Here is a 13,560-nt window from a genome sequence, read left to right as displayed (position 1 = left end):
GGAGAGCGGTTCAATTGTTGTGAAGAAGGCTTCAGGGTGCCCATGAAAGTCCAGCAAGCGCCAGGACCGTCTCCAAAAGCTGATTCAGCTGTGGTATGGGGCCACCACCAGTACAAAGCTTGCTCAGGAATGGCAGCAGGCAGGTGTGAGTGCACGCACAGTGAGGCGAAGACTTTTGGAGGATGGCCTGGTGTCAAGAAGGGCAGCAAAGAAGCCACTTCTCTACAGGAAAAACATCAGGGACAGATATTCTGATATTCTGCAAAAGGTACAGAGATTGGACTGCTGAGGACTGGGATAAAGTCATTTTCTCTGATGAATCCCCTTTCCGATTGTTTGGGGCATCCGGAAAAAAGCTTGTCCGGAGAAGACAAGGAGAGCGCTACCATCAGTCCTGTGTCATGCCAACAGTAAAGCATCCTGAGATCATTAATGTGTGGGGTTGCTTCTCAGCCAAGGGAGTGGGCTCACTCACAATTTTTCCTAAGAACACAGTCATGAATAAAGAATGGTACCAACACATCCTCCGAGAGCAACAACTCCCAACCATCCAGGAACAGTTTGGTGATGAACAATGCCTTTTCCAGCATGATGGAGCACCTTGTCATAAGACAAAAGTGATAACTATGTGGCTCGGAACAAAACATCGATATTTTGGGTCCATGGCCAGGAAACTCCCCAGACCATAATCCCATTGAGAACTTGTGGTCAAAAAAAAAAACACAAATTCTGACGAACTCCAAGCGTTTATTATGAAAGAATGGCCTGTCATCAGTCAGGAGGTGGCCCAGAAGTTAATTGACAGCGTGCCAGGGCGGATTGCAGAGGTCTTGAAAAAGAAGGGTCAACAATGCAAATATTGACTCTTTGCATCAACTTCATGTAATTGATAATAAAAAGTCCTTCCTCTGACACCGCCTGGTATAGAGGTCCTGGATGCCAGGATGCTTGGCCCCAGTGATGTATTGGGCCATTCACACTACCCTCTGTAGAGCCTTGCGGTCGGAGGCCAAGCAGTTGCCGTACCAGGCAGTGATGCAACCAGTCGATGGTGCAGCTGTAGAACCTTATGAGGATCTTAGGACCCATGCCAAATCTTGAGGGGGAATAGGGTTTGTCGTGCTCTCTTCACGACTGTCTTGGTGTGCTTGGACCATATTTGTTTGTTGGTGATGTAGACAACAAGGAACTTGAAGCTCTCAACCTACTCCACTGCAGCCCCGTTGATGTTAATGGGGGCGTTCTCGTTCTCTTTAGTCCCAGTATCCTTAACTTATTGATGAGCTTTGAGGGCACTATGGTGTTGAACGCTGAGCTGTAGTCAATGAATAGCATTCTCACAGAGGTGTTCCTTTTGTCCAGGTGGGAAAGGGCAGTGTGGAGTGAAATAGAGATTGCATCATTTGTGGATCTGTTTGGGCGGTATGCAAATTAGAGTGGGTCTAGGGTTTCTGGGATGATGTGAGCCATGACCAGCCTTTCAAAGCACTTAATGGCTACAGACATGAGTGCTACGGGTCTGTAGTCATTTAGGCAGGTTATGTTAGTATTCTTGGGCACAGGCACTATGGTGGTCTGCTTAAAATGTGTTGGTATTACAGACTCGGACAGGGAGAGGTTGAAAATATCAGTGAAGGCACTTGCCAGTTGGTCAGCGCATGCTAGCAGTACACGTCCTGGTGATCCGTCTGGCCCTGCAGCCTTGTGAATGTTGACCTGTTTAAGGTGTTACCCACATCGGCTGCAGAGAGCGTGATCACATAGTCTTCCGGAACAGCTGGTGCTCTCATGCATGTTTCAGTGACATTTGCCTCGAAGCGAGCATAGAGTAGATTAGCTCGTCTGGTAGGCTTGTGTCACTGGGCAGCTCTCGGCTGTGAAGCCCTGCCACATCCAATGAGCGTCAGATCCGTTGTAGTACGATTTGATCTTAGTTCTGTATTGATGCTTTGCTTGTTTGATGGTTCGTCTGAGGGCATAGCGGGATTTCTTATAAGCTTCCGGGTTAGAGTCCCACTCCTTGAAAGAGGCAGATCTAGCCTTTAGCACAATGCGGATGTTCCCTGTAATCCATGGCTTCTGGTTGTGGTATGTATGTACGGTCACACATATTTCAGTCTGTGCTAGCAAAACAGTCCTGTAGCTTAGCATCTGCTTCATCTGACCACTTTTTTATTGTTCTAATCACTGGTGCTTCCTGCTTTAATTTTTGCTTGTAAGCAGGAATCAGGAGGATAGAATTATGGTCAGATTGCCAAATAGAGGGCGAGGGAGAGCTTTGTATACTTCTCTGTGTGTGGAGTAAAGGTGGTCCAGAGTTCTTTTTCCTCTGGTTACACATGCTGATAGAAATTTGGTAAAACAGATTTAAGTTTCCCTGCATTAAAGTCCCCGGCTACAAGGAACGCTGCCTCTGGGTGAGCATCTTGTTTGCTTATGGCAGAATACAGCTCATTCAATGCTGTCTTTGTGCCAGCCTCTGACTGTGGTGGTATGTAAACAGCTATGAAAAATACAGATGAAAACTCTCTAGGTAGATAGTGTGGTCTACAGCTTATCATGAGATACTCTACCTAGGCGCGCAATAGCTCAAGACTTCCTTAGATATCGTTCACCAGCTATTTTTTATAAAAATACATAGTCTGCTGCCCCTTGTCTTACTAGACGCCGCAGCTCTCTCCTGCTGTTACATCGTAAAATCAGCCAGCTGTATGTTGATATTGTCGTCGTTCAGCTACGACTCCGTGAAGCATAGATTTTAGTTTTTAATGTCCCGTTGGTACTTTAGTCTTCTGTGTAACTCGTCAATTTTATTCTCCAAGGATTTCACGTTTGCTAGCAGAATGGAGGGAAGTAGGGGTTTATTCAATTGCCTACGAATTCTCAGAAGACAGCCCCCCCTTCGGCCCCTCTTTCTCCACCTCCTCTTCACGCAGATCTCGGGGATCGGGGCCTGTTCCCGAGGAAGCAGTATATAAGGGGTGGCAGGTAGCCTTGTGGTTAGAGCGTTGGACTAGTAACCGAAAGGTTGCAAGATCGAATCCCCGAGCTGACAAGGTAAAGATCTGTCGTTCTGCACCTGAACAAGGCAGTTAACCCACTGTTCCTAGGCCATCATTGAAAATAAGAATTTGTTCTTAACTGACTTGCCTAGTTAAAAAATATATATATCCTTCGCGTCGGTCTCGTCAGAGTCGTGAAATGAAAAAAAGGATTCTGCCAGTCCGTGGTGAGTAATCGCAGTCCTGATGTCTATTTATTTTCGGTCATAAGAGACGATAGAGGAAACATTATGTACAAAATAAGTTTTAAAAATTACTGACAAACAACGCAAATAAACAAACAAAAAATCTAAATCGGTTGGGGGCACGTAAAACGTCTGCCTTCTCCGGCACCATCTTGTGTGTGTGTGTATGTATGTATGTATGTATGTATGTATGGATGGATGGATGGATTTGATTTATATAGCACCGTTGTAATAGTTTGACTTTTTGGGGGGATGTTTAGTATGATTGGCATCACTTTGAGTTGTGTCCAGCCCTCTTTGGACAACAAGATAATCATTATTAACATAACAATAGATTAATTATTTATCTTCCTCCACCCAGCCTTTGCAGAGCTGCAGACAGACATCCATGAGCTGACCCAGGAGCTGGACGGAACAGGCATCCCCTTCCTGGAATACAGGACCTACGCCATGAGGGTCCTCTTCCCCGGGATCGAGGACCACCCTGTGCTCAAAGAGATGGAGGTACGGGTCAGTAACTGTATAGTGATAGAGGGTGAGAGAGATGGATAAGCGGGAATAGGGATAGAGGGATGATGAGTGGGAGGTCCACCTCGTGCTCAAGGAGATGGAGGTAAGGGTCAGTAACACCCAGTGTTATACATTGACTCTTGGGGGTGTCAGATATTGAACTCTTTAAAAAAAAACAAATGCGGGCAGGGCCACTTTGTTCTAATTCTTATGTGGGAGTCCTGATTTGTTATAGGGGTTCCTAGCTCCCCTATTTCTAACCTAGTATCAGGTCCCCCCCGTCTTATTGTGAACTAATAGGCAAAATGGATTCTAGATCAGCACTCCTACTCTGAAACACTTTGTGAATACGGGCCCTGGACCTACCTAACACTCTGTGGAACTGAGAGACTTTTAGATTGCCTTAACCTCTAGCACTTAGCCATCCCGGATCCGGGAGCGTGAATACAGACTCAAGCTCATTACCATAACGCAACGTTAACTATTCATGAAAATCGCAAATGAAATAAATATGCCATCTCTCAAGCTTAGCCTTTTGTAAACAACACTGTCATCTCAGATTTTCAAAATATGCTTCTCAACCATAGGAAAACAATCATTTGTGTAACAGTAGCTAGCTAGCGTAGCATTTAGCGTTAGCATTAGCGTTAGCATCCAGCAGGCAACATTTCAACAAAAAACAAGAAAAGCCTTCAAATAAAATAATTTTCCTTTGAAGAACTTCGGATGTTTTCAATGAGGAGACTCTCAGTTAGATAGCAAATGCTCAGTTTTTCCAAAAAGATTCTTTGTGTATTAGAAATAGCTCCGTTTTGTACATCACATTTGGCTACCAAAAAAAAACGAAAATTCAGTCCTCAAAACTTTTTTCCAAATTAACTCCATAATATCGACTGAAAACATGGCAAACGTTGTTTAGAATCAATCCTCAAGGTGTTTTTCACATATCTCTTCGATGATATATCGTTCGTGGAAGCCTGGTTTCTCCTCTCTATCAAATGGAAAAATACTTGCACCTGGCGTTGCGGACCAATTTCGACGCAGGACACCAGGCGGACACTTGGAAAATGTAGTCTCTTATGGTCAATCTTCCAATGATATGCCTACAAATACGTCACAATGCTGCCGACATCTTGGGGGAACGGCAGAAGGTCTAAGCTTATTCCTGTCGCATTCACAGCCATATAAGGAGACATTAGAAAACAGAGCTTCAGAAATTCTGCTCATTTCCTGTTTGACGTTTCATCTTGGTTTCGCCTGTAGAATGAGTTCTGGGGCACTCACAGACAATATCTTTGCAGATTCTGAAACTTCAGAGTGTTTTCTTTCCAAAACTGTCAATAATATGCATAGTCGAGCATCTTTTCGTGACAAAATATTGCGCGGGAACGTTTTTTATCCAATAATGAAATAGCGCCCCCATAGACTCAACTGGTTCAAGGCCATAGCATGGCTAGGGCCTGAGAAACAGGTCTCACACATTCAATGCAACACTCTGCCATTGCATTCTACTTCTTCACCAGCCAAGAGAAGTGATGTATCTATCACTCAACTGCACCACATCACCACGTCAAGATAGCATGGCCTACACCTGTTACAATACCATCAAACACAACCCCACCCCACACACATTACAATACCATCACACCAACCTGCATACTCAATATAAGGTGCACTGACCAGTCTGGTGCATGTTTTGTATGGTATCACCTCAGAGGGGTTGAGAGGTGAGAAGAGGAAAGAGGAGCACGACTAGCAGCATATCTACTGACTATTTTGCACGTCTGTCTCTCTGGCGCGTAGCATCAGGTTTTCATTTGTATCCCAGATGCAACCAGCCTCCGCTGTAGCACACAGATCAATTTCTTATTTGGCCATGAGGTTCACCTTCCTACAAGACGACCAGACACTTGCTCCTCTCAAGATGACCCGGTGTTCTATTTGGAGAGAGACGAAGAGAGGGGAGGAAGAGAGAGAGGGGGGGGGGTAGTGGGAGGAGGGAGGGAGAAATAGAGGTGGATAGAGAGGGGGAGAAATAGATAAAGAGAAATGGTTGGAGGATGGTAGAACTGGATAGGGTAGTAGCTTTATTCATACATCCGAAAGTAATGTTGCGTCTTCAGACGTATTGTGTGTGTGCGTGCTGTGTATGTGAATGTAAGAATGTGTGCGCATGCAGTGTATGTGAATGGTAGAGGTCGATCGATTCATTGGCATGGCTGACTAATTAGGGCCGATTTGAAGTTTTCATAACACTGAGCATATTACTAGTTTAACTAGCTTGTCCTGCGTTGCATATAATCAATGTGGTGCATGTTAATTTATCATCAAATCACAGCTGGTGATTTGTCATCACCAAACTGGTGATGATTTAACAAGCGCATTCGCAAAAAAATAACTGTCATTGCATTAATGTGTACCTAACCATAAACATCAATGTCTTTCTTAAATTCAATACACAAGTTTATTTTTTTAAACCTGCATATTTAGTTAATATTGCCTGCTAACATGAATTTCTTTTAACTAGGGAAATTGTGTCATTTTTCTTGCGTTCTGTGCAAGCAGAGTCAGGGTATATGCAGCAGTTTGGGCCTCCTGGCTCATTGCAAATTAATTTGCCAGAATTGTACATAATTATGACAGGTTGTGCAATGTAACAGCAATATTTAGACTTAGGGTTGCCACCCATTAGATAATATACGGGAAGGGTCCGTATTTCACTGAAAGAATAAACGTTTTGTTTTCGAAATGATAGTTCCCTGATTTGAACATATTAATGACCTAATGCTCGTATTTCTGTGTGTTTATTATATTATAATTAAGTCTATGATTTGATATTTGATAGAGCAGTCTGACTGAGCGGTGGTAGGCATTAGCAGGCTCGTAAGCATTCATTCAAACACCACTTTCCTGCGTTTGCCAGCAGCTCTTCGCTGTGCTTCAAGCATTACGCTGTTTGACTTCAAACCTATCAACTCCCGAGATTAGGCTGGAAATATTATAGTGCCTATTAGAAGGTATATGAAATACAAATGGTATTGAGAAATAGTCCTATAATAACTACAACTTAAAACTTCTTAACAGGGAATATTGGAGACTCATGTTAAAAGGAACCACCAGCTTTCATATGTTCTGAGCAAGGAACTTAAACGTTAGCTTTTTTTACATGGCACATATTGCACCTTTACTTTCTTCTCCAAGCAAGTAAAAGTGCATTATTTAAACCAAATTGAACATGTTTCATTATTTATTTGAGACTAAATAGATGTTATTTATATATTATATTAAGTTAAAATAAATGTGTTCATTCAGTATTGTTGTAGTTGTCATTATTACAAATATATATATATATATATATATATATATATATATATATAAATCGGCCAATTAATCTGTATCTTTTTTTGATCCTCCAATAATTGGTATCGGTGTTAAAAAAATTGTAATCGGTCAGCCTCTAGTGAATGGCCTTACTGAAGAGCTCAGTAACTTTCAGTTTGTCAAATTTCTGCCCTGCTAGAGCTTCCCCGGTCAACTGTAAGTGCTGTTATTGTGAAGTGGAAACGTCTTGGAGCGACAACAGCTCAGCCGCAAAGTGGTAGGCCACACGAGCTCACAGAGTGGGACCGCCGAGTGCTAAAGCGCATCATCTGTCCTCAGTTGCAACACTCACTACCAAGTTCCAAACTACCTCTGGAAGCAACATCAGCACAATAACTTCATCGGGAGCTTCATGAAATGGGTTTCCATGGCCGAGCAGCTGCACACAAGCCCAAGATCACCATGCTCAATGCCAAGCATCGGCTGGAGTGGTGTAAAGCTCCCCGCCATTGGACTCTGGAGCAGTGGAAACGCGTTCTCTAGAGAGATGAATCACCCTTCACCATCTGGCCTTTCGGATGCATAGTGCCAACTTTAGAGTTTGGTGGAGGAGAAATAGCGGTCTGATTCTGTTTTTCATGGTTCGGTTTAGGCTCCTTAGTTCCAGTGAAGGGAAATATTAACTCCACAGCATACAATGACATTCTAGATGATTTTGTGCTTCCAACTTTGTGACAACGGTTTGGGGAGGTCCTTTCCTGTTTCAGAATGGCAATGCTCCCGTGCATAAAGTGAGGTCCATACAGAAATGGTTTGTAGAGATCGGTTTAGAATAACTTGACTGGCCTGCACAGAGCCCTGATCTCAACCCCATCAAAAACCTTTGGAATGAATTCTGACACCGACTGCGAGCCAGGCCTAATTGTCCAACATCAGTGCCCGACCTCGCTAATGCTCTTGTGGCTGAATGGAAGCAAGTCCCCGCAGCAATGTTCCAACATCTAGTGGAATAGCAGCAAAGGGGGACCTACTCCATATTAATGAGATGTTTGATGAGCAGGTGTGCACATACTTTTGGTAATGTACTGTATTTGTAATTTAGGACCTAGAAAGTATATAAAAGTGCTCTGTCCACCAACCCTCTTTCTCTCTCTCCACCCTTCTCTTCCTCCCTCCCACCCCCTCTCTTACTATAGGTCCAGGCCAATGTGGAGAAGGGTCTCACCCTGTTCGGCCAGCTGCTCACCAAGAAGCACTTCCTGTTGACCTTTATCCGCACGCTGGAGGCTCAACGCTCCTTCTCCATGCGCGACCGCGGCAACGTGGCATCGCTGGTCATGACGGCGCTCCAGGGAGAGATGGAATACGCCACAGGGGTGTTGAAGCAGCTGCTGTCTGACCTCATTGACAAGAACCTGGAGAGCAAGAACCACCCCAAGCTACTGTTGAGAAGGTATGGTCCACTTTTGTGTTGGGTTGGGCTATTTGTGTAGCTGAGGGGGGAAGAGGGGGTGAGAACCTGGAGAGCAAGAACAAGGTACATCCTACCTGGGTTAAGGTATGAGTAAAGGTGGGTTGGGCTAGGCTATTTGTGTAGAGGAGGGGGTGAGAACCCGGAGAGCAAGAACCTCCACAAGCTGCTGCTCAGAAGGTACATCCTACCTGGGTTAAGGTATGAGTAAAGGTGGGTTGGGCTAGGCTATTTGCATATCCCAGCATTTTCCAAAGTCGATCCAGTGGACCCCAAGTGGTGCATGTTTTAGCTATTGCCCTAACACTACACAGTGGATTCAAATCATCAAAGCGTGATGATGAGTTGAAACACTGGCGTACCCTATAGGGTGTAGAATTGAGCCTGGTAGACAGGAACGAGGCAGGATTGATCGGCCATAGCCTGGTAGACAGGAACGAGGCAGGATTGATCGGCCGTAGCCTGGTAGACAGGAACGAGGCAGGATTGATCGGCCGTAGCCTGGTAGTCAGGAACTTGACAGGATTGATCAGCCATAGCCTGGTAGACAGGAACAAGACATCATTGATCAGCAATAGCCTGGTAGTCAGGAACGAGACAGGATTGATCAGCCATAGCCTGGTAGACAGGAACAAGACATCATTGATCAGCAATAGCCTGGTAGACAGGAACAAGACATCATTGATCAGCAATAGCCTGGTGGACAGGAACAAGACATCATTGATCAGCAATAGCCTGGTGGACAGGAACGAGACATCATTGATCAGCAATAGCCTGGTAGACAGTAACGAGACATCATTGATCAGCAATAGCCTGGTAGACAGGAACGAGACATCATTGATCAGCAATAGCCTGGTGGACAGGAACGAGACATCATTGATCAGCAATAGCCTGGTGGACAGGAACAAGACATCATTGATCAGCAATAGCCTGGTGGACAGGAACAAGACAGGATTGATCAGCAATAGCCTGGTGGACAGGAACAAGACAGGATTGATCAGCAATAGCCTGGTAGACAGGAACGAGACATCATTGATCAGCAATAGCCTGGTAGACAGGAACGAGACATCATTGATCAGCAATAGCCTGGTAGACAGGAACGAGACATCATTGATCAGCAATAGCCTGGTAGACAGGAACAAGACATCATTGATCAGCAATAGCCTGGTAGACAGGAACAAGACATCATTGATCAGCAATAGCCTGGTGGACAGGAACGAGACATCATTGATCAGCAATAGCCTGGTAGACAGGAACAAGACATCATTGATCAGCAATAGCCTGGTAGACAGGAACAAGACATCATTGATCAGCAATAGCCTGGTGGACAGGAACGAGACAGGATTGATCAGCCTGGTAGAGAGGAAAGAGAGGATGGATCTGCCATAGCAAAGGTATGAACCGCGTCCACAAAGATTATGATTGAACAAGTTAGCCGTTTCAGTTAGCAGTTAGCCATTGTAATGTGTGCTGAGATTATAGAGGGTCGCTGTAGACTGCCAGCGACTGTAGCCTACCTTTTTAAGGTCCGCCTGAGGTGAATGCAGTACCTCTCCTCCTCCCCCTCTCCTCTCCGCCTCAGCCCTGTCTCTGTCAGAAAGGATTACACCCCTGAGCGCACACACGGTCTCCCTGAGGGGGCCCAGACAGACAGACAGCCACACAGGGCAGAAATAACTACTAAACCAAACAGACGGAGGGAGGTGGAGAAGGAGAAAGCGTGAAAGGAGGTGTGGATGTGGAGTGTCGAAAGAGAGGGAAAGACAGAAGGAGAAAGGGAGAAACAGAGTACTTGGACAGATTACGAAGGACAGATTACAGACTGAGAAAGATGGAGGTAGAGTGAGCTCAAGGGAGAGAAGGAGAGAATGGAATGTTAGGCAGAAAAGGGGAGAGCCCGAGAAAGAGTGAGAGACATGAAGAAAAGGAGAGAGAGAAATAAATTATAGAGACGCATAAAGAGAGAGAAATGAACCAGCTCCAAATAAATGGGAATTAAACATGAAATGATAAAAACTGGATGTTTTCCCGTCTCCACTGAGAGACACGTAATTAAAATCTAATCAAATAAACAACGTTGAGCCAGTCTGCTGCCACGGTGAAATTGGCATGATGTCACAAAAAGGCCCTCTGGAGAGATGTGGCAATACGCTGTCATGGTTACTCTTTCCCCAGTAATATGAAGATGACGCATGGGCGAGCGCTCGCACACACCTAGCCTGATTATTAAGGAGTTGTTGTCCACTAGTATCAGGTCAGGTAGTGGCCAAAAGCTTGTTCTGTCCTGGTCCACTCTACTTTTTACCTGCCTCTCTCCTCTCATCTCTTCTACCTCTCCTCTACTCTCTTCTACCTCTCTCCTCTCATCTCTTCTACCTCTCCTCTACTCTCTTGTCCGCTCTCCTCTCATCTCTTCTATTTCTCCTCTACTGTTTGGACAGGAAGGAAGGAAAAATAAAAACACATCAAACAAATCTGAACAGTCAGCAGTCATTTCTAGGAAAATGGATTTCATGACTTTTCTTCCAACAACCCTCTTCTCAACCCTGGATAACCCACTAGCTGGTATCTGACCGCACACACACACACAGCCCATTATTCATCATTTTGTAAGTAGTCATAGTCATAGTCATAGTCATAGGGGATGTATTATTCAAGAGAATGCGGTTATAATGCTAAAAGGAGCGATTGGGTGAGAGAGGTAGAGGACGGAGTGGGTGAGAGAGGTGGAGGACGGAATGGGTGAGAGAGGTGGAGGACGGAGTGGGTGGGAGAGGTAGAGGACGGAATGGGTGAGTGAGGTAGAGGACGGAGTGGGTGAGAGGTAGAGGACTGAGTGTTTGAGAGTGAGGGGTAGAGGACGGAGTTGGTGGGCGAGAGAGGTAGAGGACGGAGTGGGTGGATGAGAGAGGTAGAGGACGGAATGGGTGAGAGAGGTGGAGGACAGAGTGTGTGAGGGAGGTAGAGGACGGAGTGTGTGAGAGAGGTAGAGGACAGAGTGTGTGAGGGAGGTAGAGGACGGAGTGGGTGTGTGAGAGAGGTAGAGGACGGAATGGGTGAGAGAGGTAGAGGACGGAGTGTGTGGGTGAGAGAGGTAGAGGACGAAGTGGGTGAGGGAGGTAGAGGACGGAGTGGGTGTTTGAGAGAGGTAGAGGATGGAATGGGTGAGAGAGGTAGAGGACGGAGTGTGTGGGTGAGAGAGGTAGAGGACGGAGTGGGTGAGGGAGGTAGAGGACGGAGTGGGTGTGTGAGAGAGGTAGAGGACGGAATGGGTGAGGGAGGTAGAGGACGGAGTGGGTGTGTGAGAGAGGTAGAGGACGGAGTGGGTGGGTGAGAGAGGTAGAAGACGGAGTGGGTGGGTGAGAGAGGTAGAGGACGGAGTGGGTGGGTGAGAGAGGTAGAGGACGGAGTGGGTGGGTGGGTGAGAGAGGTAGAGGACGGAGTGGGTGGGTGAGAGAGGTAGAGGACGGAGTGTGTGAGGGAGGTAGAGGACAAAGTGGGTGTGTGAGAGAGGTAGAGGACGGAATGGGTGCGGGAGGTAGAGGACGGAGTGGGTGTGTGAGAGAGGTAGAGGACGGAGTGGGTGCGGGAGGTAGAGGACGGAGTGGGTGTGTGAGAGAGGTAGAGGACGAGAGTGTGATTGTGAGAGAGGTAGAGGACGGAGTGTGTGAGAGAGGTAGAGGACGGAGTGTGTGAGGGAGGTAGAGGACGGAGTGGGTGTGTGAGAGAGGTAGAGGACGGAGTGGGTGGGTGAGAGAGGTAGAGGACGGAGTGGGTGGGTGAGAGAGGTAGAGGACGGAGTGGGTGGGTGAGAGAGGTAGAGGACGGAGTGGGTGGGTGAGAGAGGTAGAGGACGGGAGTGAGTGGGCGAGAGAGGTAGAGGACGGAGTGGGTGGGCGAGAGAGGTAGAGGACGGAGTGGGTGGGCGAGAGAGGTAGAGGACGGAGTGGGTGGGTGAGAGAGGTAGAGGACGGAGTGGGTGGGTGAGAGAGGTAGAGGACAGAGTGGGTGGGTGAGAGAGGTAGAAGACAGAGTGTGTGAGGGAAGTAGAGGACGGAGTGGGTGTGTGAGAGCGGTAGAGGACGGAGTGGGTGGGTGAGAGAGGTAGAGGACGGAGTGGGTGGGTGAGAGGTAGAGGACGGAGTGGGTAAGAGAGAGAGGGCGGAGTGGGTGAGAGAGATGACGGAGTGGGTGAGAGAGAGAGCTAGACGACAGTGGGTGGGTGAGAGGACAGAGTGGGTGAGAGAGAGTTATAGGACGGAGTGGGTGAGAGAGGTAGAGGACGGAGTGGGTGAGAGAGAGGGGTAGAGGACGGAGTGGGTGGGTCAGAGGACGGAGTGGGTGGATGAGAGAGGTAGAGGATGGAGTGGGTGAGAGAGAGGTAGAGGACGGAGTGTGTGAGAGAGAGAGGTAGAGGATGGAGTGTGTGAGAGCGAGGGGTAGAGGACAGAGTGGGTGGATGAGAGGACAGCGTGGGTGAGAGAGAGAGGTAGAGGACAGGGTGGGTGAGAGAGAGAGGTAGAGGACAGGGTGGGTGAGAGAGAGAGGTAGAGGACAGTGGGTGGGTGAGAGAGGTAGAGGATGGAGTGGTTGAGAGAGAGAGGTAGAGGACAGGGTGTGTGAGAGAGGTAGAGGACGGGTAGGTGAGAGGTAGAGGACAGGGTGGGTGAGAGAGAGAGGTAGGAGTTAGAGGACAGGGTGGGTGAGAGGTAGAGGTAGGAAGTAGAGGACGGGGTGGATGAGAGAGAGAGGATGGAGTGGGGTGAGAGAGAGGACGGAGTGGGTGGGTGGGTGAGAGAGAGAGGACGGAGTGGGTGGGTGAGAGGTAGAGGACGGAGTGGGTGAGAGAGAGAGGTAGAGGACAGAGTGGGTGGATGAGAGGTAGAGGACGAAGTGGGTGGGTGAGAGGTAGAGGACGGAGTGGGTGAGAGAGAGAGGTAGAGGACAGAGTGGGTGGATGAGAGGTAGAGGACGAAGTGGGTGGGTGAGAGGTAGAGGACGAAGTGGATGG

General features: G+C 47.2%; 1 protein-coding gene across 1 annotated transcript in view; it reads left to right on the top strand.

The window, feature by feature from the left end:
• LOC139413799 (plexin-A1-like) overlaps nt 1–13,560 on the top strand; it is a 311,289-nt gene that overhangs the window by 278,541 nt on the left and 19,188 nt on the right. Inside the window, exons 20-21 of the mRNA XM_071161567.1 lie at nt 3,609–3,751; nt 8,275–8,531. Of these exons, the coding sequence (XP_071017668.1) occupies nt 3,609–3,751; nt 8,275–8,531 (400 nt within the window). The remainder of the gene's footprint in view (nt 1–3,608; nt 3,752–8,274; nt 8,532–13,560) is intronic.

This window comes from Oncorhynchus clarkii, chromosome 7, assembly GCF_045791955.1.
Source record: "Oncorhynchus clarkii lewisi isolate Uvic-CL-2024 chromosome 7, UVic_Ocla_1.0, whole genome shotgun sequence".
In the NCBI taxonomy this organism is placed as follows: domain Eukaryota; kingdom Metazoa; phylum Chordata; class Actinopteri; order Salmoniformes; family Salmonidae; genus Oncorhynchus; species Oncorhynchus clarkii.
This window is presented reverse-complemented; position numbering and strand designations above follow the sequence as displayed.